The 27,023-nt window shown below is 41.8% G+C and overlaps 1 protein-coding gene across 1 annotated transcript in view; it reads right to left on the reverse strand.

Annotated features, from left to right (window-relative positions):
* The window catches only part of lmbr1l (limb development membrane protein 1-like), a 51,267-nt gene extending 38,531 nt beyond the window's left edge, over nt 1-12,736 (reverse strand). The window contains exon 1 of the mRNA XM_034172411.1: nt 12,545-12,736. Within this exon, the coding sequence (XP_034028302.1) occupies nt 12,545-12,628 (84 nt within the window). The 5' untranslated portion in view covers nt 12,629-12,736. The remainder of the gene's footprint in view (nt 1-12,544) is intronic.
* Between the last annotated feature and the right edge of the window lie 14,287 nt (nt 12,737-27,023).

Raw genomic sequence — 27,023 nt, forward strand, 5'->3', positions numbered from 1 at the left:
AAAGATGAGGGATACAGAACTTCTTTGCACGTCAGTCAACCACCTATTAATAATCTTTCTTGTAGAAGTAACCTAATCACTGGCATTAAACACAGCCATGGATCTCTGAAATGTGTAAACATGTTTGATTCATGTTGGCTTTTTAATCCATATTTTTATGTTCAAGAAGCAGATATAGCAGCTGGTGATGTATACATATGCATGTTATTCACATCCTTAAATAATAAATTGGGAAATGTACTGTTTAACCAACTTAAAAGTTTTCAAATGTGTTTTTTATATCTTAATTTTAACCCTACTGTGTGACAATAACATAGGTATGACTATGGAGTTTCCATACATAAACATAGTACATGCAGTGTGCAGTAGATTGTGCTAGGAAACAATGTTGCTTCTCATCACTTCTAATAGAGGGGATTGCATATCCACCATATTGGATTTTGGTCGTGCAGGAGACTGTGGGAAATGTATGCCTGCTGCGGATGCACAGATATGCTCAGAAAGTAAACAAAAGCCTCAGAATGCCGGGGATTACGTGTTGTGTCCCTGGATGCTTCAAATAACCATCTCAGGGATGGTTATTTGAAGCGTCTGATGCAGATGGAAAAGCGCTATATAAATGCAGTCCATTTAGGGATAAACGTGACGTTTTGTGTTTTTCCTAATAATGCAACGCTTAGAAACAAGTGGATTTGCAATATTGGAAGCACTGGAATTAAATGAAAGTTTAGTAAGTTCAAGCACACATCCACCCACTGAGTCTGCAGTAGACAGAACACTTACATGGTAGAAACACCAATGGTTTTGCACTCAAACAACTTCCATCAAAACAACCAATATAGTAGTTTTGTCCACTACTTGTGGCAAAATCGCAGCCGCCACGTGACACGTAGCTTAGTAAATCCCTAGTGAAATCCTACCCCCCTTAGCAGCTTTCCCCCGCTTTAGTGCAGAAACAACTCTCGCTTTCTTTCTCTCTCACTTTCCCCAGAGGTTCGGAGTCCCATCCACCAAGAAATGTGTGTGCTTGGCTCAGCACAGCGATGATGCAGCACACACTTACTGAACTAAATGATCTCAAAGATGAATACACAAGATAATATCCATTACAACAGTTTTTTTCCCCCTGGAAAAAGACCAAATATTAAGCATTTTATAAACATTTGATACATAACCTCTAAATATGTCTTTCACTCACATGGTAATAACTCCTAGAAGCAAGTAAGTCAGAAACGAACTATCAGATCATTTTCTTAAGCTTGCAATTCCATCCATCCATCCATTTTCTTCCGCTTCATCGAGGTCAGGTGGCGGGGCAGCAGCTCAAGCAAAGCTGCCCAGACCCAGGCATTCCCAAGCCAGCTGCGAGACGTAGTCCCTCCAGCGTGTCCTGGGTCTTCCCCGGGGCCTCCTCCTGATGGGACATGCTCGGAACGCCTCTCCAGCGAGGTGTCCAGGGGGCATCTGAAAAAGATACCCGAGCCATCTTTTTCTTTCGACGTAGAGGAGCAGCGGCTCGACTCCGAGCTCCTCCCGAGTGAAATTCTGCACTTTAACCGTCTTTTTAGTTTCACTACTGTTGCTGCCTCGAATGGTGAGTTAACAGCGCCAGGTACATCTTCTGGGTCCAAAATTGGCTAAAAGTGCCGCATCTCTCTTTGTTTACATCCATGAACGCTAGCAGTAGGCATACAGATGATCCCATGATGCATTGCGTGAGGACTATTTCTGGCCATGCGCACAGACACATGCAATCCCCCTATTAGATGAGTTTAGATAGAACTTTATTAATCCCTTGGGAAGACTCCCCAAGGAAAATTGAGGTTCCGGCAGCATCAAAAGTGAAAATAAAAAAATAAATAAAAACAATATGCCGAAATACCGCTGCTACTGGTTTACTGGCTACTACTGTTCTCCTTCCCGCCACGTCTTCCTGTTACTCCTCCTCCCCCCCGAGTGAGGAGGTACAGTCTGATGGCCTGAGGGACAAAGGAGACTTTCAGTCTGTAGATCCTGCACTTGGGAAGGAGCAGTCTGTAACTGAAGAGGCTCCTCTGGTTGCTGATTGCTATTGTTGCCACTCTCAGTATGTAGGCACTGTAGCCTTTAGTGCTTGTGTTTTGAGATGAGAAATGTTTTCCTTTGTTGAAGAACAAAACCATTAGAAGCAAAAAGAAAAATAAGCAAAATAAAGACTATTTTAATGAAGTACAGAATACCAAACACGCACACAAGTAGCTAATCACTAGTAAGGTCAAAGTTCAGTTTTATTTGAAGGATTTTTTGTTTCTAAATGTTTATCTTCACTGTTGAGCAGAATTGCACTTATTTCCGTCAGTGTGGATTAACGTCGTCTGTGAAAGATGCTGTAAACCACTCAGTGGTGGAGCCAACAACACACACCCACAGTCCTCACCCCGGGTCTCCAGGCATTAATCAGTAAAATAAAAAGTCACGATAAGATGTTGGAACAAGCAGAGCTTCAAGGACAAGCTTTGATAGATGTCATGACTTTTTTTCCCCCTTCTTCTTCAGCAAGTTGTCATTTGTGTTTGATTACTGTGCGTCCGGAAAGTATTCACAGCGCTTCACTTTTTCCACATTTTGCTATGTTACAGTCTAATTCCAAAATGGATTAAATTTGTTTTTTCCTCTCAAACTTCTACACACAATACCCCATAATTACAATGCTAAACATATTTAAGATTTTTGCAAATTTACTGAAAAAAAGAAAAAAAAATAACATACATAAGTATTCACAGCCTTTGCCATGAAGCTCAAAACTAAGCTCAGATGCATCCTGTTTTCACTGATCATCCTTGAGATGTTTCTAAAGCTTAATTGGAGTCCACCTGGGGAAAATTCAGTTGATTGGACATGATTTGGAAATGCACACACCTGTCTACATATGAGGTCCCACAGTTGGCAGTGCGTGTCAGAGCACAAACCAAGCATGAAGTCAAAGGAATTGTCTGTAGACCCCTGAGACAGGATTGTCTCAAGGCACAAATCTGAGGAAGGGTACAGAAACATTTCTGCTGCTCTGAAGGTCCCAATGAGCACATTGGTCTCAATCATCTGTAAATGGAATAAGTTCAGATTCACCAGAATTCTTCCTAGAGCTGGCTGCCAGTCTAAACTGAGTGATCGGGGATAAGGGCCTTAGTCAGGTAGGTGACCAAGAACCCGATGGTCACCCTGTCAGAGCTCCAGCATTCCTCTGTGGAGAGAGAGGAATCTTCCAGAAGGACATTTCTGCAGCACTCCACCAATCAGGCCTGTATGGTAGAGTGGCCAGACGGAAACTACTTCTTAGTAAAAAGCATGTGGCAGCCCGTCTGGAATTTGCCAAAAAGACCATGAGAAACAAAATTCTCTGGTATGATGAGACAAAGATTGAACTCGATGGCGTGAATGCCAGGCATCATGTTTGGAGGAAACCAGGCTCCATCCCTGCAGTGAAACATGGTGATGGTATCATGATGCTGTGGGGATGTTTTTCAGCAGCAGGAACTGGGAGATTCATCAGGATTGAGGGAAAAATGAATGCAGCAATGTACAGAGACATCCTGAAAGAAAACTTGCTCCGGAGCGCTCTTGACCTCAGACTAGGGCAACGGTTCATCTTTCAGCAGGACAATGACCCTAAGCACACAGCCAAGATATCAATGGAGTGGCTTCAGGACAAATTAAAAAATTTTGATGTACCAGTATCGGCCAGATTAGTCATTTACTTGTATTTGTAATCATAAAACTTCTCCGATACTACAAGACCTAATACCCCTTTACAGCAGCACGATGTCAACCTCTCAATGGGGGATTTTCATGCACACACGCCATAATTTCCGGGCTATAAGCCGCTACTTTTTTCATACCTCTTGAACACTGCGGCTTAAACAACGATGCAGCTAATTTATGGATTTTTACAGGCTTTCATGTGATTTACTAATAAGTCCATCGCTGCTGATCGATTGGCTGAAAAGTGCATCACACGGAGCAAATATCAGGTCTTACCTGTTCTGTCAGTGGAATTCATCATCACATCCTGAAGAAAAAGTATCCAGATAAAGCCTCCCGAGTCTGGAAAACAACATCTGAAAATACTTTAATTCCTTGTCGTGGCTAAAAAAAAGTTCCTCTATGACACCCAGTGGTGGGCACAGATAACCAAAAAATTAACTTCGATAACAAATAATCAGATAACTGAAAAGTTATCTTTGATAAAGATAAACCGATAAACCACCCAAAAATGTATCGGAAGTTACAGATAACCGATAAATTCCAGTATTGTCTCTGGTACATTTGCAACTACTAACCAGCTGAATTTGAATTTTAACACCACGATCACTTCTGGAAGCATCAAAAGCGACAAAAGACCCAAACAATGAGCCAGCACTTCTATGTTTGAACACATGCTGCCCCTGCACAAAAGCACCCTGAGGGAAGCCACAAAGCCAGCTCTCTACCAATCACAATGCTCCAGTCAGGCGGAGGTCTTGAAAAATAAAGGCATACTGCCTTATGGTTTTATGTGAATACTGATAGAATAACTCCATTAATGTCAATTCTGCCATTTGTACAAAGTTAAAATATAACATATATCTTTTAATGTTGAATAATGCACTAATTCTGAGGTTTTGTAACAAACACAGACAGATCGCAAAGGATTCTGGGTAAAAGTGCCTCTACTAAACACTGATTGGTTCAGTCATTCATTATGTAAACCAACACGTTAATGTGACGTGTGTCGTGTGTTGGTGTTTACAGATAAATGTGCTTTTGTAAAATATTCCATTTTTTATTTGTAAAAACTGAAGAAAAGAATGTACGCACGTTTTATTAGTGCCGTGCGCACGTTTTATGATGTTGTAAAACGTGCACTCAATATTGTCTTGACACATAAATGTTGGCTTTACACTGTGCGAGTTTTGGCCCTTTTTCAGATGATTTTTCATTCGTGCGAGAATTTTTTGGACCGAGTTTCAGGTTAATCAAGCGTCCTGCATCGTGTAGTGTACATGGAGTAACAAGCTGCGTTCAACATCTTACGACCACCTCCTGATCGCAGATCGTATGGTCGAATAAAAATCAAACCTCTGATATTATTCTGGTCTGGCTGCTGAAGAGCTACAAGCATCCAACCGCTCGCACTGTACATGTGCAAACACCGCAGAGCTGTCTTGTAATTTTTTTTGTTGTTGTTGTTTTGTTTTTAAACTTAATTTGTAAAAAAAAGCCATTTGCAAAGCCAAAAAGTTGATTTGACAACCATCTGATATAACCGGGGTCAAAATAAATAGAACACTGCCATCTACTGGTGCCCAGACGCTTAGTACTTAGGGCAAATACTGCCATGAACACTACTAGCCAGTAGATGACAGTAGAGGCCTTGAAAACTTGCCAAAACAAAATTCCAGAGAATCCATGTCTGCTACATTTAAAATGCGTGGAATTTAACAAACGCATATACAATAACATCTATAAACCCAGAGAATATATTCACGAGAGTTTTAGGCACTAGAGTTTAATGCTGCTGTCTGTGAAGCCTGAACAGTGTGTCTGAAATGCATTTATCCTGTCATGAACGTACTGAGATTACACTATCCTACCCATAATGCACTGCTGGGCACAGCATGTGCTCACAAAACCTTAAAAATTAGCACATTACTTTAAAACTAAAACATATCTGATATTTTCACTTTATAAAACTTCAGACATGACAGTAATTTTAAATAACTTGTCCAAAATTAGTTTGGTTAAAATTTGAACCATAAGTTAAAAATGTATGCCTCTGGATGACTTGGGTGATATTGCCAGTGTATCAATGGTGTTAAAGAAAATTTTTTTGTGTGTGTGTGACCAGTTCTCCTTTGCCTGCAAAAGATAAAGTGGTTTCTTCTGAAAGCAGCTCTTTTCTGTTTGTGGAGGGTAGAACTATACATCTCTTAGGAAACTTTTAACAGGTAGGTCTCAACTGATTTTAAATTTTAAAAATGTTTGCCACTGTTCAGCTTGGTTTACCACACGACAATTTATCGGAAGATAATTAGTCTGATAATGGTTTTTAAAGTTATCTAAAAAGATAATCCGATAATGAAAACATTATCTTCAATAATTATCTGTTATCGGAAGTGTGCCCACCGCTGGTGACACCGCACTTTGCGCCACAGTTGCTCCATCAGAACTCAGTTCACGGTTTTAGCGGCAGACATTGTCCATCAGGTTGTTGAGTTTCAGCCCTGGGTGTGACTGTCCAGGATGATAGGAGACCGGCTCAATCCGCTACAGGTGTAATCCATTTGTTGGATGTCTGTGGCGCTGCGTTCAGAGCTTCCTCTCCCCTCCATGGGCCGGACTAAATTTGCATTATAAGTTGAAAGAGTCACTGTGCCTCGTTAACATCTCAGTTACCACAGGCATCAGGCGATTCTGTCTGCACGTGATAAAATTATCCCATGATCCACAAAGAAAAAATAAAATAATACTTTAAATATGAATGTTGTGTGCATCAGCAGCACGGTGACTTAGTGGTTAGCACTGCTGCCTCACAGCATGAAGGTCATGGGTTGAATTCCCGCCTGTGGCCTTTCTGTGAGGAGTTTGCATGTTCTCCCCATGTTTGCATGGGTTCCTCCCACATCCAAAGACATGCGGGTTAGGTGGACTGAGTAGTTGTGCGAGTGGGTGTGGATGTGTTTGTTTGTCCTTTTGTGGCCCTGCGACAGACTGGAGTCCTGTCCTGGGTGTACCCTGCCTCACGCTCTATGACTGCTCAGATAGGCTCCAGCACCCCGCAACCCTTAACTGGACTAAGCGGTTGAAGATGAGTGCGTGTGTGTATGTTTCAGATGGTTTTCTCAGAGTCGCCACTGCAAAATGTTATAAGGAATGGGATGCCTTTGTCACCATGTGCCTACATGTTATACGCCTATTGTGTATCACTGTGAATTTGGACCAACAATAAATTTTTGTACTTTTTTCAGAAATGTCTCCTCGTTTAAGTAACAAATTTGATTTGTAAAGGTTACCAAGATTTACTGATATAAAATAAATGCTAAACACAGACAGTAAAACTGGCTGTCCCAAAATATCTGAATAAATTATTTCTGGTTTGGTCTTGGTCATCCAGCAGAATTATGAACCATAATGCAATTGTTTGTGGTAAAATGTTACATCTCTTTAAACCTTAACCCTTGTATAGCCAGAATTCCTTGTTATAATGATGCTATCAGTTAAGTGTCTATTTAAACCTTTTCATTTATGCTAAAAACCATTTGGTAAAATCTCAGTTTGGACATGATTATTCCAGCATCTTTGCAAAGACTCAGCCAGGTGTAGTGTGCAGTGACTTCTGCGGCAAATTCCAGATCAAAAATTTTTAAGAATGAACCATCATTGCACCAAAACGTCAATGATAAATATTTGTGTTTTACTGTTGACTCATACTGAAATGACATACAAAATGATACAATCATATATATCAAATTGTTTATTACAACTAAAAGAAGAGCAAATAAAAATAAAACACAACAATCTATATACAAAAGTTACACGTCCCCCATGTGTCTATAGAGGGTCGAGTCCTGGGGTGGGGGAATGGGTCAGACGTGGTGGTCATGTATCGCGTGGACAAGCTGGCCCAGCACTCCAAGGTGTGCTTGATTAAACGCAGCTTCTGCCTTTCTTGCTTCATGGGTATCATCAAGGATCAGTCAGATGTGTTGATCACACTGAGCCCAGTTCAGGTCTTCTTGTGCCAAAGCTTCAGCCTCAAGGTCACTCAGGATGGTCAGATTCTCCTGTTGGAACAGGATCTTTTTTCTCTTGCCTAGACAACAATGAAAGTAGAAATGGCAGGTGATTAACAAAAGCAAGTTTAAAAATAAAAAATTTAGGAAATACATTTGGAGCTAAATGCTACATGATGTGAGACATTTATTCTTACCAGTCATAACACGTTGCTGTGTGGTGCTGGACGCTGATGCAGATGTTGAAGCTGGTGCTGGTGTCGAAGTTTGTGACAGGGCAGGGGTGCCATCTCCGAGAACAGTGGCTGAACTCTCTTAAAACAACATCTCTATGGCCGTTGTAGTTTCATCTCATCTAACTGAAGGACACACTCCCAGTATGCATAATCTTTCTCCAGGTTGCCCTCTGCATACTTCATTCTGGCATGAAAGCGTCTCTTGTGCAGAAGTTGAGTTTTTCTTAGTCTGCAACCTCGCAGTCCATTCCTGTCCAGGGCTCTAGTGATTGTCTTCTTTGAGACTACAATTCCTGACCTGGCTAAGTGATTCACTAGTGTCAGCTGTTGTCCCTGCGGCTTGTTTAGACATTTCTCAGTAGTTTTCTTTCTAGGAGTCATTGAACTTTTTCCACTTCCCATCTCTGCCGGTCTTGTTCTGTACTGTGGCTCTCTTTGAATTTCTTGATGTTACTTCTCACTCCAGTTACTGACACTTGAAAGGCTGTGAAACCTCTGAATATCCTTCTCTTGCTTGTGAGCATCAACCATTCTTTTTCTCAAGTCTAAACTGATTTCCTTTGATGCTTTCTCAACTGACAGCTCAAATTCTGACCGATGTGTTTATACTGTGTCTGCATTGGAAGATAATCCTGAGTTTTAACTTGATTTCACAAGCTTTGAGCATTACAAAGTTAAAGCACATCATTGCACAATAGTGGTTTGTGCTACGGCTCAACAAAAAGTTCAGTTCTTAAGGAGGCTAATAATTTTGACCCTGGTTGTTTTTGTTTTTTGTGAAATAATTTTATTTCCGTGTGCAAAGCAAAATAATGCAAACATCCAAAATAACAGGATGTTTAGAAATGCTGTGTTAAAAATTCTCTGCCTTATTAAAAAAAAAAAGTACTTGGGAAAATTTTGACGAAAACATATTTCTTGGGGGGGGGGGGGGGGGGGGGCTGCGTGTACACATTTACACACTATATTGCACTAACTGCAGTTTTATTTATTTGTGTCATTTATTCTTACAATATCACGCTTACAATGATCACCAAGTAATTTAATAATTATTTAGTTGATTGCTGGCAGCACAGTGGTTTAGTGGTTAAATAAAAGGGATCGCGATGATGTCACGCGCTGGGTGGAGCCCACACCGGTAGGCAGAAACCTCTTATGCAGCCATTGACTGTGCATAATATTTGAAGAAGTCACCGTTCAAACCGTGCACTCGGTGATCCATCACACGCTGAGAGATCAGCGCTGTGCATCAAAAACACACGTCCAAATGGATGACAATCCGTTTGAAAGATTTTCACTTTGCAAGCATTTAGCCTCAAGGATCGGATCCGGTTTGGCTCAGAATTGTGTCCAGTACAGGTGGTAGATGGAATCACATGAGCTCAAACTCATCACATTAAAAACAAACCTCCCGTCTGTATTTTTTTTCTTTTGGATTTCTCTGTGCAGCTCCACATTTAGGTGATAAACTGTGACTGAAGTTATGAGGGCTTTAAACTAATAAATATCTGATTTTCTGTTCATTTTGAAATCAAACACAGTTTAACACGTGCAAAAGAGCAATTCTGCAGACAAACATGAACACAAAGTGTAAAGTTGGGCTCACCCGTGTCAAAATGACTGTAAGCCGCGGAAGAAATAAAACCAGCAAGAAGAAACACAGAGGAGACTGTCCAGGAATCCGTGGTTTGGTTCTAGCTGGTTTGGTGGCTTTCAGGTTGTTAAAATGTATAAACGTATGAATATACACACACAGGCTGATTGTTTGTGGATCTTTGAGTTTTTTTTTTTGTTTTTTTTTTGGGAAGTCATGTGATCCACAGGTGTATGTAATCAGTGTTCGGGTGTATATAATTAAAGCGGCCACCTCATTGTGGTGGGTTTTTTTTTTTTTTGGTCACAGAAAAACCTTTGGCTCGTTTTTTCTCCAGGGTCATTCCGTGTCAATTCAATGAAGGCCTCACACACACTATGTCTCAGATTTTCTTCAAATTTTAATCAAATATTCCCACACTATTCAGAACAACAAATTTGAGGTTTGAGGCCTGTAGGCCAAGTAGTTTCTGAGATATGGCCAATTTAGTGTACATAGGGTCTGCCGTTTTTTAGGCAAAAAATTATGGCTGTCATTCCTGGAGCCATGTTCAAGGTAGAATATCTCAGCAAATAATGGACTTAGAGGCCTGACATTTTCTGTGGCAGTTGTCATGGACACCCAGACTTGGACTATAGTCAAACAACAGACATTGACACTAAACTGTGAAGTTTATGTATGCTCAAACTATGGAAAATATTACATTGAGTATTGCGAGCATCCATGTTTGAGACACTGAAGCATACCATTACACCCAAAGAAGCCTTTCCATTTCTTGGCTCCTTAATGCCAGCTATACTGGCTATGAAATATGTAAATTTGGCATATCTGTGGTAAACAGTTATTGTTCATTTACTGCCCACATGAGCTTTTCTTCTAATAAAATTCTATCACAAAATGTTTTTTTCAGATTTCAGAGGTGTCTCCCACAATAATTGTTTACCACAGATATGCCAAATTTACATATTTCATAGCCAGTATAGCTGGCATTAAGGAGCCAAGAAATGGAAAGGCTTCTTTGAGTGTAATGGTATGCTTCAGTGTCTCAAATATGGATGCTCACAATAGTCAATGTAATATCTTCCATAGTTTGAGCATACATAAACTTCACAGTTTAGTGTCAATGTCTGTTGTTTGACTATAGTCTAAGTCTGGGTGTCCATGACAACTGCCACAGAAAATGTCAGGCCTCTAAGTCTATTATTTGCTGAGATATTCTACCTTGACCATGGCTCCAGAAATGACAGACATAATATTTGCCTAAAAAAAAAAAAAAAAAAAAAAAAAAAAAAAAAAAAAAAAAAACGGCAGACCCCATGCACACTAAATTGGCCATATCTCAGAAACTACTTGGCCTACAGGCCTCAAACTTCAGATTTGTTGTTCTGAATAGTCTGGAAATATTTGATTAAAATTTAAAACAAATCTGAGACAAAGTGCGTGAGGCTCCTCAAATAATCGGTGAATTGACATGGAATGACCCTCCATCATTTTTTCAGCCTTACACATGCACAGAACTGCATTTAATGACTGTAACACAGGTGAACTGCAGCCTGACACACAATGTGCACACAGGCCGAACTCTGCAGGAGTGTCTTTTTTGGACCGCGTTTAAAAAGTTCCTCAACTTCAAAGCATGTCCTGCTGCTGCACTCAGCCCACAGAGATGGAACCAGACAGCAGAAAGAGCTCAGACAGACATCAACGTCTGCATCAACAGGTTGACAACAGCGACCCCTCACGTGACGACTGATAAAATACGCTTCCAAAACTTGAAATCCCTCATGGTCATCATCTCAAATATTTAATTCCTCACAATATCGCTTTCGATCTTCGGGATCAAGAGTTGACACGTAATCTGGAGCCATCTTCCTGAGCATTTTCTCAGTGCATCTGCTTGCAGTCTGGAGTAAGGCTAAAGTAAATAACAGTGATCCCTTCTATTATCTGTATGTGTGCGTGCAGGTGTGAATGTGTTTGTTTGTCTGTGTGTGGCCCTGCTACAGACTGGCATCCTGTGCAGGGTGTACCCTGCCTCATGCCCTATGACTGCTGAGATAGGCTCCAGCCTCCTGCGACCCGATCTTTGGTAAGCAGTTGAAGAGTGTTTGTGTGTTAAACCTTGTGAGTGTTTGTGTGTAGTTGACTGCTGAAATATCAAATCTGAAAGACGTATTCTCAACATTGTCATGTTCCATACAAAAATCTGAATGGTAATCACATTATGATACAAAATAGAAAATAAAAAAGAACCCCTACCCCCAATCTTCTGATTTGAAAAGAATATAAGAAAACGTTTTGCATTTTTACTTGATAAGCAAGTTTAATGACTGACTGCTAACCTGGGAATAGATCCGTCATTTTGTGTCTGATGCTTAATTTATCAACTCATCTTTTCAGCTCTACTTTCAGTTGAACAAATAAAGACAAACCTGTCAGGTATAGAATGTTGAGCAGACAAGGTTGCGTTATATTTTTATTAACGGAAAACTGGTACATGAGGAAAAGCATTTTGAGTTCTGATTGAACCGATAAGGGCTAAAGGTCATGTGCTCTGCTGTAACTGATCTTTGTGGCATGTCTGAAGTTCACCGCGAAAGGTTTAACAGCAAAGTCCATCACACAATGGTGAAGTAGGATGTCCGGAAACAGCGGACTGAGACACAGGATGGCGTGTGGAGGTGGATCACAGCCCCAGATGATTGCCAGGACACCGAATGCAAGACGTTTTAAAGAACCCCAATACACCCTCACAAGTGTTTTCAAGCCTTATCCTTAACTTAAACTTATTATTAAAAGGTACTGTGCTTTCAAAGCAAAAATATGACGAACAACGTACTACAACAAGCCTTACAATATTAAAATATATATATAAAACGGGGACTTTAGTTCGTTACTAGCTAGCAGATGGGTCCCCCTCATATGCATATTAACAGCCACGGAGTAATTAGCACAGCGGTACTTACTATGGTTTCTCGAACACGATTGTGAAAAAGTTGCTCTCTAAGCGACACGTCAACCGTTTCCATTGTCCGACACCATTCCACCATCTACCGACTCATTTGCACTGGAGAAACTAACTACAAAATTAAAAGACAGCGCATCTTCTGAGAGGAGTGGTTAAAACCCTCCGCAAAACTGCTGAGCTAGCTGCTGCTACCACAGCGGTAAAAGCCAAACAAGGCGGGGCCAAGAGAGGAGGGGCGGGGCTGTAGACAGAGGAGGGCTGGGTAACGGCTCCAAGGAGCGCGACAGGTAGCTGTCAATCATCATCATTAAATAAATAAACAATTCCATTGCAAGATATACACGTTATTCATACACAAGAAACAAATCAGACACCAAAATTTAGAATTTGCAAAACTAGTCAGTTAAATTAGAGCACTGCTGCCAACATTAGTGATATCAGAAATTCTTTAAAGGGGTCATATTACCCACTTTTCACCAATAGCTAATACCAGTCAGAAGGTGGCAGCAAACCTTGAGTTTATTGTCAAAAATGCATCTCCAAATAATAATCTATTTTCAGGTTACCATTTCTGTCCCTGTTGCTCCAAACTGCTCTCAGGTGCATCTCGATCATCGTGTCACCCATGATTGGCATGCTCCGATTGAATGGTGTTAACGTTGATTACTTGGCATGCCGAGCGTTCCCTCTAAAGAACCTGAGGCATTTTTTAGGTAACCTTTTCTCACCATTTCAGAGTGCAGCAAAATCAAGCTTGTTCATTTTCCTTGCAGGTATGTATGTATCATGCTTGTAGACTTTACAACAAGGGATTGTATATACTCTGTGAAAATGTTTTTAAATTATATAGCCATGCCACAATAAAGGCTTTTTAATTCATTTTCACAGAGTGCCTTGGAGCTTTGTTTTTGGTCTTCCTGAGGTTTTCACACAAAAGAGCTCTTTTTTGTTTTTTCATTTTTTCACCATTTGAAGATAAAAACGCCTGTTTTCTAAGTATTGAATAGCATCCCTATCTCCAATTGAGCACCTGTGCATAAAGATTTTTTTTTTAAAACTTTTTGATTCACAATTGTGGACCCACGCAGCACTCCTTTATCGATTTTATCGTTAAAAAAGGGATTGTATATATTGCTTTAGTACATAATACTTGTATATTCACCAATCATACAAATGGTGAAGATACAAGTTCTCTCTCTCTCTCTCTCTCTCTCTCTCTCTCTCTCTCGGGTGTGGAGAATGGCAAAGTAACTGTTTTGCACCTTGTGAGAAGGTGGCGAATTCTGGAATCAGACCTGGACCAAATCAGAATTCTGCTCCTCCGAAAGACTTCTGGAAAGGCACAAAGCTGTTGCACAGATCTGCAAGTATTGTTCAAAATTCCAGTCTTTTAAGACATTTCAAATAAATTACAGGTGCATCTCAAATTATCATATAAACGCAACACTTTTGTTTTGCTCCCATTTTGTATGAGTTGAACTCAAAGATCTAAAACGTTTTCCACATACACAATATCACCATTTCCCTCAAATATTGTTCACAAACCAGTCGAAATCTGTGATAATGAGCACTTCTCCTTTGCTGAGATAATCCATCCCACCTCACAGGTGTGCCATATCAGGATGCTGATTAGACACCATGATTAGTGCACAGGTGTGCCTTAGACTGCCCACAATAAAAGGCCATTCTGAAAGGTGCAGTTTTGTTTTATTGGGGGGGGGGGGGATACCAGTCAGTATCTGGTGTGACCACCATTTGCCTCATGCTCCAACGTGCCGAACGCCAGCGAATGTGAGCATTTGCCCACTCAAGTCGGTTACGACGACGAACTGGAGTCAGGTCGAGACCCCGATGAGGACGACGAGCATGCAGATGAGCTTCCCTGAGACGGTTTCTGACAGTTTGTGCAAAAATTCTTTGGTTATGCAAAGCGATTGTTCCAGCAGCTGTCCGAGTGGCTGGTCTCAGACAATCTTGGAGGTGAACATGCTGGATGTGCAGGTCCTGGGCTGGTGTGGTTACACGTGGTCTACGGTTGTGAGGCTGGTTGGATGTACTGCCAAATTCTCTGAAACGCCTTTGGAGACGGCTTATGGTAGAGAAATGAACATTCAATACACGAGCAACAGCTCTGGTTGACATTCCTGCTGTCAGCATGCCAATTGCACGCTCCCTCAAATCTTGCGACATCTGTGGCATTGTGCTGTGTGATAAAACTGCACCTTTCAGAGTGGCCTTTTATTGTGGGCAGTCTAAGACACACCTGTGCACTAATCATGGTGTCTAATCAGCATCTTGGTATGGCACACCTGTGAGGTGGGATGGATTATCTCAGCAAAGGAGAAGTGCTCACTATCACAGATTTAGACTGGTTTGTGAACAATATTTGAGAGAAATTGTGATATTGTGTATGTGGAAAAAGTTTTAGATCTTTGAGTTCATCTCATACAAAATGGGAGCAAAACCAAAAGTGTTGGGTTTATATTTTTGTTGAGTATATATATATATATATATATATATATATATATATATATATATGTTCTGCTGTATCTGTTAGCTGTTTGAACTGAGCTGTTTGAGTTCTTTGAATTAACAGTCTTTTTCAAGACTTTTTTACTTTTTTTTACTTTTTCACCGTGCTCCAACGCCTAAGGAAGACCTCTAACGGTCGAAGCATCGCGACGGAGCTCTTTTATCAGCTGGCCTTCATCAGCGTTGGCAGGCTAACTAGCTTGCTAATGCTTTCGTTTTTATTTTTGTTTTATTTTTTAGCACTGTTGTCGTGCTGCTCCACAGCTTGCCTAGTGGATTTTTTATTTATTTTAGCACTGTTGTCGTGCGTTACCTGTGCTGCTCCACAGCCTGTTCAGTGGATTTTTATTTTATTTTTTAGCACTGTTGTCGTGTGTTACCTGTGCTGCTCCACAGCCTGTTCAGTGGATTTTTATTTTATTTTTTAGCACTGTTGTCGTGTGTTACCTGTGCTGCTCCACAGCCTGTTCAGTGGATTTTTATTTTATTTTTTAGCACTGTTGTCGTGTGTTACCTGTGCTGCTCCACAGCCTGTTCAGTGGATTTTTATTTTATTTTTTAGCACTGTTGTCGTGTGTTACCTGTGCTGCTCCACAGCCTGTCCAGTGGATTTTTATTTTATTTTTTGGCACTGTTGTCGTGTGTTACCTGTGCTGCTCCACAGCCTGTTCAGTGGATTTTTGTTTTGTTTTTTGGCACTGTTGTCGTGCGTTACCTGTGCTGCTCCACAGCCTGTCCAGTGGATTTTTATTTTATTTTTTGGCACTGTTGTCGTGCGTTACCTGTGCTGCTCCACAGCATGTCCAGTGGATTTTGATTTTGATTTTATTTTTTTTTAGCACTGTTGTCGTGTGTTACCTGTGCTGCTCCACAGCCTGTCTAGTGGATTTTTATTTTATTTTTTACCACTGTTGTCGTGTGTTACCTATGCTGCTCTGCAGCCTGTCCAGTGGATTTTTATTTTTTTATTTTTTTTTTTATTTTATTTATTTATTTATTTTTTTAGCACTGTTGTCGTGCGTTACCTGTGCTGCTCCACAGCCTGTCCAGTGGATTTTTATTTTATTTTTTAGCACTGTTGTCGTGCGTTACCTGTGCTGCTCCACAGCCTGTCCAGTGGATTTTTATTTTATTTTTTGGCACTGTTGTCGTGTGTTACCTGCGCTGCTCCACAGCCTGTTCAGTGGATTTTTGTTTTGTTTTTTGGCACTGTTGTCGTGCGTTACCTGTGCTGCTCCACAGCCTGTCCAGTGGATTTTTATTTTATTTTTTGGCACTGTTGTCGTGCGTTACCTGTGCTGCTCCACAGCCTGTCCAGTGGATTTTGATTTTGATTTTATTTTTTTTTAGCACTGTTGTCGTGTGTTACCTGTGCTGCTCCACAGCCTGTCTAGTGGATTTTTATTTTATTTTTTACCACTGTTGTCGTGTGTTACCTGTGCTGCTCCGCAGCCTGTCCAGTGGATTTTTATTTATTTATTTTTTTTAGCACTGTTGTCGTGCGTTACCTGTGCTGCTCCACAGCCTGTCCAGTGGATTTTTATTTTATTTTTTAGCACTGTTGTCGTGCGTTACCTGTGCTGCTCCACAGCCTGTCCAGTGGATTTTTATTTTATTTTTTACCACTGTTGTCGTGCGTTACCTGTGCTGCTCCACAGCCTGTCCAGTGGATTTTGATTTTGATTTTATTTTTTTTTGGCGCTGTTGTCGTGCGTTGCCTGTGCTGCTCCACAGCCTGTCCAGTGGATTTTTGTTTAGCGCTGTTGTCGTGCGTTGCCTGTGCTGCTCCACAGCCTGTCTAGTGGATTTTTATTTTGTTTTAGCACTGTTGTCGTGCGTTGCCTGTGCTGCTCCACAGCCTGTCCAGTGGATTTTTATTTTTACTTTATTTTATTTTTTAGCACTGTTGTTGTGCGTTACCTGTGCTGTTCCACAGCCTGTCTAGTGGATTTTTTTTTTTTTTTAGCACTGTTGTCGTGCGTTACCTGTGCTGCTCCACAGCCTGTCCAGTGGATTTTTATTTTATTTTTTAGCACTGTTGTCGTGCGTTACCTGTGCTGCTCCACAGCCTGTCCAGTGGATTTTGATTTTGATGTTATTTTTTTTTGGCGCTGTTGTCGTGCGTTGCCTGTGCTGCTCCACAGCCTGTCCAGTGGATTTTTATTTTATTTTTTAGCACTGTTGTCGTGCGTTACCTGTGCTGCTCCACAGCCTGTCCAGTGGATTTTTATTTTATTTTTTACCACTGTTGTCGTGCGTTACCTGTGCTGCTCCACAGCCTGTCCAGTGGATTTTGATTTTGATTTTATTTTTTTTTGGCGCTGTTGTCGTGCGTTGCCTGTGCTGCTCCACAGCCTGTCCAGTGGATTTTTGTTTAGCGCTGTTGTCGTGCGTTGCCTGTGCTGCTCCACAGCCTGTCTAGTGGATTTTTATTTTGTTTTAGCACTGTTGTCGTGCGTTGCCTGTGCTGCTCCACAGCCTGTCCAGTGGATTTTTATTTTTATTTTATTTTTTAGCACTGTTGTTGTGCGTTACCTGTGCTGTTCCACAGCCTGTCTAGTGGATTTTTTTTTTTTTTTAGCACTGTTGTCGTGCGTTACCTGTGCTGCTCCACAGCCTGTCCAGTGGATTTTTATTTTATTTTTTAGCACTGTTGTCGTGCGTTACCTGTGCTGCTCCACAGCCTGTCCAGTGGATTTTGATTTTTATTTTATTTTTTTTTGGCGCTGTTGTCGTGCGTTGCCTGTGCTGCTCCACAGCCTGTCCAGTGGATTTTTATTTTATTTTTTAGCACTGTTGTCGTGCGTTACCTGTGCTGCTCCACAGCCTGTCCAGTGGATTTTTATTTTATTTTTTACCACTGTTGTCGTGCGTTACCTGTGCTGCTCCACAGCCTGTCCAGTGGATTTTGATTTTGATTTTATTTTTTTTTGGCGCTGTTGTCGTGCGTTGCCTGTGCTGCTCCACAGCCTGTCCAGTGGATTTTTCTTTAGCGCTGTTGTCGTGCGTTGCCTGTGCTGCTCCACAGCCTGTCTAGTGGATTTTTATTTTGTTTTAGCACTGTTGTCGTGCATTGCCTGTGCTGCTCCACAGCCTGTCCAGTGGATTTTTATTTTTATTTTATTTTTTAGCACTGTTGTTGTGCGTTACCTGTGCTGTTCCACAGCCTGTCTAGTGGATTTTTTTTTTTTTTTAGCACTGTTGTCGTGCGTTACCTGTGCTGCTCCACAGCCTGTCCAGTGGATTTTTATTTTATTTTTTAGCACTGTTGTCGTGCGTTACCTGTGCTGCTCCACAGCCTGTCCAGTGGATTTTGATTTTTATTTTATTTTTTTTTGGCGCTGTTGTCGTGCGTTGCCTGTGCTGCTCCACAGCCTGTCCAGTGGATTTTTATTTTATTTTTTGGCACTGTTGTCGTGTGTTACCTGCGCTGCTCCACAGCCTGTTCAGTGGATTTTTGTTTTGTTTTTTGGCACTGTTGTCGTGCGTTACCTGTGCTGCTCCACAGCCTGTCCAGTGGATTTTTATTTTATTTTTTGGCACTGTTGTCGTGCGTTACCTGTGCTGCTCCACAGCCTGTCCAGTGGATTTTGATTTTTATTTTATTTTTTTTTAGCACTGTTGTCGTGTGTTACCTGTGCTGCTCCACAGCCTGTCTAGTGGATTTTTATTTTATTTTTTACCACTGTTGTCGTGTGTTACCTGTGCTGCTCCGCAGCCTGTCCAGTGGATTTTTATTTATTTATTTTTTTTAGCACTGTTGTCGTGCGTTACCTGTGCTGCTCCACAGCCTGTCCAGTGGATTTTTATTTTATTTTTTAGCACTGTTGTCGTGCGTTACCTGTGCTGCTCCACAGCCTGTCCAGTGGATTTTTATTTTATTTTTTACCACTGTTGTCGTGCGTTACCTGTGCTGCTCCACAGCCTGTCCAGTGGATTTTGATTTTGATTTTATTTTTTTTTGGCGCTGTTGTCGTGCGTTGCCTGTGCTGCTCCACAGCCTGTCTAGTGGATTTTTGTTTTGTTTTTTGGCACTGTTGTCGTGCGTTGCCTGTGCTGCTCCACAGCCTGTCCAGTGGATTTTTATTTTATTTTTTGGCACTGCTGTCGTGTGTTACCTGCGCTGCTCCACAGCCTGTTCAGTGGATTTTTGTTTTGTTTTTTGGCACTGTTGTCGTGCGTTACCTGTGCTGCTCCACAGCCTGTCTAGTGGATTTTTGTTTTGTTTTTTGGCACTGTTGTCGTGCGTTGCCTGTGCTGCTCCACAGCCTGTCCAGTGGATTTTTATTTTATTTTTTGGCACTGCTGTCGTGTGTTACCTGCGCTGCTCCACAGCCTGTTCAGTGGATTTTTGTTTTGTTTTTTGGCACTGTTGTCGTGCGTTACCTGTGCTGCTCCACAGCCTGTCCAGTGGATTTTTATTTTATTTTTTGGCACTGTTGTCGTGCGTTACCTGTGCTGCTCCACAGCCTGTCCAGTGGATTTTGATTTTGATTTTATTTTTTTTAGCACTGTTGTCGTGTGTTACCTGTGCTGCTCCACAGCCTGTCTAGTGGATTTTTATTTTATTTTTTACCACTGTTGTCGTGTGTTACCTGTGCTGCTCCGCAGCCTGTCCAGTGGATTTTTATTTATTTATTTTTTTAGCACTGTTGTCGTGCGTTACCTGTGCTGCTCCACAGCCTGTCCAGTGGATTTTTATTTTATTTTTTAGCACTGTTGTCGTGCGTTACCTGTGCTGCTCCACAGCCTGTCCAGTGGATTTTGATTTTGATTTTATTTTTTTTTGGCGCTGTTGTCGTGCGTTGCCTGTGCTGCTCCACAGCCTGTCCAGTGGATTTTTGTTTAGCGCTGTTGTCGTGCGTTGCCTGTGCTGCTCCACAGCCTGTCTAGTGGATTTTTATTTTGTTTTAGCACTGTTGTCGTGCGTTGCCTGTGCTGCTCCACAGCCTGTCCAGTGGATTTTTATTTTTATTTTATTTTATTTTTTAGCACTGTTGTTGTGCGTTACCTGTGCTGTTCCACAGCCTGTCTAGTGGATTTTTTTTTTTTTTTAGCACTGTTGTCGTGCGTTGCCTGTGCTGCTCCACAGCCTGTCTAGTGGATTTTTATTTTGTTTTAGCACTGTTGTCGTGCGTTGCCTGTGCTGCTCCACAGCCTGTCCAGTGGATTTTTATTTTTATTTTATTTTATTTTTAGCACTGTTGTCGTGCGTTACCTGTGCTGCTCCACAGCCTGTCCAGTGGATTTTTATTTTATTTTTTACCACTGTTGTCGTGCGTTACCTGTGCTGCTCCACAGCCTGTCCAGTGGATTTTGATTTTTATTTTATTTTTTTTTGGCGCTGTTGTCGTGCGTTGCCTGTGCTGCTCCACAGCCTGTCCAGTGGATTTTTATTTTATTTTTTAGCACTGTTGTCGTGCGTTACCTGTGCTGCTCCACAGCCTGTCCAGTGGATTTTTATTTTATTTTTTACCACTGTTGTCATGCGTTACCTGTGCTGCTCCACAGCCTGTCCAGTGGATTTTGATTTTGTTTTTATTTTTTTTGGCGCTGTTGTCGTGCGTTGCCTGTGCTGCTCCACAGCCTGTCCAGTGGATTTTTGTTTAGCGCTGTTGTCGTGCGTTGCCTGTGCTGCTCCACAGCCTGTCTAGTGGATTTTTATTTTGTTTTAGCACTGTTGTCGTGCGTTGCCTGTGCTGCTCCACAGCCTGTCCAGTGGATTTTTATTTTTACTTTATTTTATTTTTTAGCACTGTTGTTGTGCGTTACCTGTGCTGTTCCACAGCCTGTCTAGTGGATTTTTTTTTTTTTTTAGCACTGTTGTCGTGCGTTACCTGTGCTGCTCCACAGCCTGTCCAGTGGATTTTTATTTTATTTTTTAGCACTGTTGTCGTGCGTTACCTGTGCTGCTCCACAGCCTGTCCAGTGGATTTTGATTTTGATTTTATTTTTTTTTGGCGCTGTTGTCGTGCGTTGCCTGTGCTGCTCCACAGCCTGTCCAGTGGATTTTTATTTTATTTTTTAGCACTGTTGTCGTGCGTTACCTGTGCTGCTCCACAGCCTGTCCAGTGGATTTTTATTTTATTTTTTACCACTGTTGTCGTGCGTTACCTGTGCTGCTCCACAGCCTGTCCAGTGGATTTTGATTTTGATTTTATTTTTTTTGGCGCTGTTGTCGTGCGTTGCCTGTGCTGCTCCACAGCCTGTCCAGTGGATTTTTGTTTAGCGCTGTTGTCGTGCGTTGCCTGTGCTGCTCCACAGCCTGTCTAGTGGATTTTTATTTTGTTTTAGCACTGTTGTCGTGCGTTGCCTGTGCTGCTCCACAGCCTGTCCAGTGGATTTTTATTTTTATTTTATTTTTTAGCACTGTTGTTGTGCGTTACCTGTGCTGTTCCACAGCCTGTCTAGTGGATTTTTTTTTTTTTTTAGCACTGTTGTCGTGCGTTACCTGTGCTGCTCCACAGCCTGTCCAGTGGATTTTTATTTTATTTTTTAGCACTGTTGTCGTGCGTTACCTGTGCTGCTCCACAGCCTGTCCAGTGGATTTTGATTTTTATTTTATTTTTTTTTGGCGCTGTTGTCGTGCGTTGCCTGTGCTGCTCCACAGCCTGTCCAGTGGATTTTTATTTTATTTTTTAGCACTGTTGTCGTGCGTTACCTGTGCTGCTCCACAGCCTGTCCAGTGGATTTTTATTTTATTTTTTACCACTGTTGTCGTGCGTTACCTGTGCTGCTCCACAGCCTGTCCAGTGGATTTTGATTTTGATTTTATTTTTTTTTGGCGCTGTTGTCGTGCGTTGCCTGTGCTGCTCCACAGCCTGTCCAGTGGATTTTTGTTTAGCGCTGTTGTCGTGCGTTGCCTGTGCTGCTCCACAGCCTGTCTAGTGGATTTTTATTTTGTTTTAGCACTGTTGTCGTGCATTGCCTGTGCTGCTCCACAGCCTGTCCAGTGGATTTTTATTTTTATTTTATTTTTTAGCACTGTTGTTGTGCGTTACCTGTGCTGTTCCACAGCCTGTCTAGTGGATTTTTTTTTTTTTTTAGCACTGTTGTCGTGCGTTACCTGTGCTGCTCCACAGCCTGTCCAGTGGATTTTTATTTTATTTTTTAGCACTGTTGTCGTGCGTTACCTGTGCTGCTCCACAGCCTGTCCAGTGGATTTTGATTTTTATTTTATTTTTTTTTGGCGCTGTTGTCGTGCGTTGCCTGTGCTGCTCCACAGCCTGTCCAGTGGATTTTTATTTTATTTTTTGGCACTGTTGTCGTGTGTTACCTGCGCTGCTCCACAGCCTGTTCAGTGGATTTTTGTTTTGTTTTTTGGCACTGTTGTCGTGCGTTACCTGTGCTGCTCCACAGCCTGTCCAGTGGATTTTTATTTTATTTTTGGCACTGTTGTCGTGCGTTACCTGTGCTGCTCCACAGCCTGTCCAGTGGATTTTGATTTTTATTTTATTTTTTTTAGCACTGTTGTCGTGTGTTACCTGTGCTGCTCCACAGCCTGTCTAGTGGATTTTTATTTTATTTTTTACCACTGTTGTCGTGTGTTACCTGTGCTGCTCCGCAGCCTGTCCAGTGGATTTTTATTTATTTATTTTTTTTAGCACTGTTGTCGTGCGTTACCTGTGCTGCTCCACAGCCTGTCCAGTGGATTTTTATTTTATTTTTTAGCACTGTTGTCGTGCGTTACCTGTGCTGCTCCACAGCCTGTCCAGTGGATTTTTATTTTATTTTTTACCACTGTTGTCGTGCGTTACCTGTGCTGCTCCACAGCCTGTCCAGTGGATTTTGATTTTGATTTTATTTTTTTTGGCGCTGTTGTCGTGCGTTGCCTGTGCTGCTCCACAGCCTGTCCAGTGGATTTTTGTTTAGCGCTGTTGTCGTGCGTTGCCTGTGCTGCTCCACAGCCTGTCTAGTGGATTTTTGTTTTGTTTTTTGGCACTGTTGTCGTGCGTTGCCTGTGCTGCTCCACAGCCTGTCCAGTGGATTTTTATTTTATTTTTTGGCACTGCTGTCGTGTGTTACCTGCGCTGCTCCACAGCCTGTTCAGTGGATTTTTGTTTTGTTTTTTGGCACTGTTGTCGTGCGTTACCTGTGCTGCTCCACAGCCTGTCCAGTGGATTTTTATTTTATTTTTTGGCACTGTTGTCGTGCGTTACCTGTGCTGCTCCACAGCCTGTCCAGTGGATTTTGATTTTTATTTTATTTTTTTTAGCACTGTTGTCGTGTGTTACCTGTGCTGCTCCACAGCCTGTCTAGTGGATTTTTATTTTATTTTTTACCACTGTTGTCGTGTGTTACCTGTGCTGCTCCACAGCCTGTCTAGTGGATTTTTATTTTATTTTTTACCACTGTTGTCGTGTGTTACCTGTGCTGCTCCGCAGCCTGTCCAGTGGATTTTTATTTATTTATTTTTTTTAGCACTGTTGTCGTGCGTTACCTGTGCTGCTCCACAGCCTGTCCAGTGGATTTTTATTTTATTTTTTAGCACTGTTGTCGTGCGTTACCTGTGCTGCTCCACAGCCTGTCCAGTGGATTTTGATTTTATTTTTTTTTGGCGCTGTTGTCGTGCATTGCCTGTGCTGCTCCACAGCCTGTCCAGTGGATTTTTGTTTAGCGCTGTTGTCGTGCGTTGCCTGTGCTGCTCCACAGCCTGTCTAGTGGATTTTTATTTTGTTTTAGCACTGTTGTCGTGCGTTGCCTGTGCTGCTCCACAGCCTGTCCAGTGGATTTTTATTTTTATTTTATTTTATTTTTTAGCACTGTTGTTGTGCGTTACCTGTGCTGTTCCACAGCCTGTCTAGTGGATTTTTATTTTGTTTTAGCACTGTTGTCGTGCGTTACCTGTGCTGCTCCACAGCCTGTCCAGTGGATTTTGATTTTGTTTTAGCACTGTTGTCGTGCGTTGCCTGTGCTGCTCCACAGCCTGTCCAGTGGATTTTTATTTTTATTTTATTTTTTAGCACTGTTGTCGTGCGTTACCTGTGCTGCTCCACAGCCTGTCTAGTGGATTTTTATTTTATTTTTTAGCACTGTTGTCGTGCGTTGCCTGTGCTGCTCCACAGCCTGTCCAGTGGATTTTTATTTTTATTTTATTTTTTAGCACTGTTGTTGTGCGTTACCTGTGCTGCTCCACAGCCTGTCTAGTGGATTTTTATTTTATTTTAGCACTGTTGTCGTGCGTTACCTGTGCTGCTCCACAGCCTGTCTAGTGTCGGATTCCCTGTTTGGGAATCCGCTAGCTTAGCGTAGCTACTAGCTCTTAGCCGTTTTAGCATGGCGGCTTCTCCTGTCTCTCCCGTACTTTTCTGCTCTGGGTGTGAAATGTTTAGTTATTCCTCGGCCTCTTTTAGCAGTAACGGTACTTGTAATAAGTGCAGCTTATTCGTAACTTTGGAGGCCAGGCTGGGCGAATTGGAGGCTCGGCTCCGCACCGTGGAAAATTCTACAGCTAGCCAGGCCCCTGTAGTCGGTGCGGACCAAGGTAGCTTAGCCGCCGTTAGTTCCCCCCTGGCAGACCCCGTGCAGTCGGGAAGGCAGGCTGACTGGGTGACTGTGAGGAGGAAGCGTAGCCCTAAACAGAAGCCCCGTGTACACCGTCAACCCGTTCACATCTCTAACCGTTTTTCCCCACTCGACGATACACTCGCCGAGGATCAAACTCTGGTTATTGGCGACTCTGTTTTGAGAAATGTGAAGTTAGCGACACCAGCAACCATTGTCAATTGTCTTCCGGGGGCCAGAGCAAGCGACATCGAAGGACATTTGAAATTGCTGGCTAAGGCTAAGCGTAAATTTGGTAAGATTGTAATTCACGTCGGCAGTAATGACACTCGGTTACGTCAATCGGAGGTCACTAAAATTAACATTGAATCGGTGTGTAACTTTGCAAAAACAATGTCGGACTCTGTTGTTTTCTCTGGGCCCCTCCCCAATCAGACCGGGAGTGACATGTTTAGCCGCATGTTCTCCTTGAATTGCTGGCTGTCTGAGTGGTGTCCAAAAAATGAGGTGGGCTTCATTGATAATTGGCAAAGCTTCTGGGGAAAACCTGGTCTTGTTAGGAGAGACGGCATCCATCCCACTTTAGAGGGAGCAGCTCTCATTTCTAGAAATCTGGCCAATTTTTTGGGATCCTCCAAACTGTGACTGTCTAGCGTTGGGACCAGGAGGCAGAGCTGTGGTCTTATACACCTCTCTGCAGCTTCTCTCCCCCTGCCATCCCCCTATTACCCCATCCCCGTAGAGACGGTGCCTGCTCCCAGACCACCAATAACTAGCAAAAATCTATTTAAGCATAAAAATTCAAAAAGAAAAAATAATATAGCACCTTCAATTGCACCACAGACTAAAACAGTTAAATGTGGTCTATTAAACATTAGGTCTCTTTCTTCTAAGTCCCTGTTGGTAAATGATATAATAATTGATCAACGTATTGATTTATTCTGCCTAACAGAAACTTGGTTACAGCAGGATGAATATGTTAGTTTAAATGAGTCAACACCCCCGAGTCACACTAACTGTCAGAATGCTCGTAGCACGGGCCGGGGCGGAGGATTAGCAGCAATCTTCCATTCCAGCTTATTAATTAATCAAAAACCTAGACAGAGCTTTAATTCATTTGAAAGCTTGTCTCTTAGTCTTGTCCATCCAAATTGGAAGTCCCAAAAACCAGTTTTATTTGTTATTATCTATCGTCCACCTGGTCGTTACTGTGAGTTTCTCTGTGAATTTTCAGACCTTTTGTCTGACTTAGTGCTTAGCTCAGATAAGATAATTATAGTGGGCGATTTTAACATCCACACAGATGCTGAGAATGACAGCCTCAACACTGCATTTAATCTATTATTAGACTCTATCGGCTTTGCTCAAAAAGTAAATGAGTCCACCCACCACTTTAATCATATTTTAGATCTTGTTCTGACTTATGGTATGGAAATAGAAGACTTAACAGTATTCCCTGAAAACTCCCTTTTGTCTGATCATTTTTAATAACATTTACATTTACCCTGATGGACTACCCTGCAGTGGGGAATAAGTTTCATTACACTAGAAGTCTTTCAGAAAGCGCTGTAACTAGGTTTAAGGATATGATTCCTTCTTTATGTTCTCTAATGTCATATACCAACACAGAGCAGAGTAGCTACCTAAACTCTGTAAGGGAGTTAGAGTATCTTGTCAATAGTTTTACATCCTCATTGAAGACAACTTTGGATGCTGTAGCTCCTCTGAAAAAGAGAGCTTTAAATCAGAAGTGTCTGACTCCGTGGTATAACTCACAAACTCGTAGCTTAAAGCAGATAACCCGTAAGTTGGAGAGGAAATGGCGTCTCACTAATTTAGAAGATCTTCACTTAGCCTGGAAAAAGAGTTTGTTGCTCTATAAGAAAGCCCTTCGTGAAGCTAGGACATCTTTCTACTCATCACTAATTGAAGAAAATAAGAACAACCCCAGGTTTCTTTTCAGCACTGTAGCCAGGCTGACAAAGAGTCAGAGCTCTATTGAGCTGAGTATTCCATTAACTTTAACTAGTAATGACTTCATGACTTTCTTTGCTAACAAAATTTTGACTATTAGAGAAAAAATTACTCATAACCATCCCAAAGATGTATCGTTATCTTTGGCTGCTTTCAGTGATGCCGGTATTTGGTTAGACTCTTTCTCTCCGATTGTTCTGTCTGAGTTATTTTCATTAGTTACTTCATCCAAACCATCAACATGCTTATTAGACCCCATTCCTGCCAGGCTGCTCAAGGAAGTCCTACCATTATTTAATGCTTCAATCTTAAATATGATCAATCTATCTTTGTTAGTTGGTTATGTACCACAGGCCTTTAAGGTGGCAGTAATTAAACCATTACTTAAAAAGCCATCACTTGACCCAGCTATCTTAGCTAATTATAGGCCAATCTCCAACCTTCCTTTTCTCTCAAAGATTCTTGAG

Source organism: Thalassophryne amazonica, chromosome 6 (genome assembly GCF_902500255.1).
Source record: "Thalassophryne amazonica chromosome 6, fThaAma1.1, whole genome shotgun sequence".
Taxonomy (NCBI): Eukaryota; Metazoa; Chordata; class Actinopteri; order Batrachoidiformes; family Batrachoididae; genus Thalassophryne; species Thalassophryne amazonica.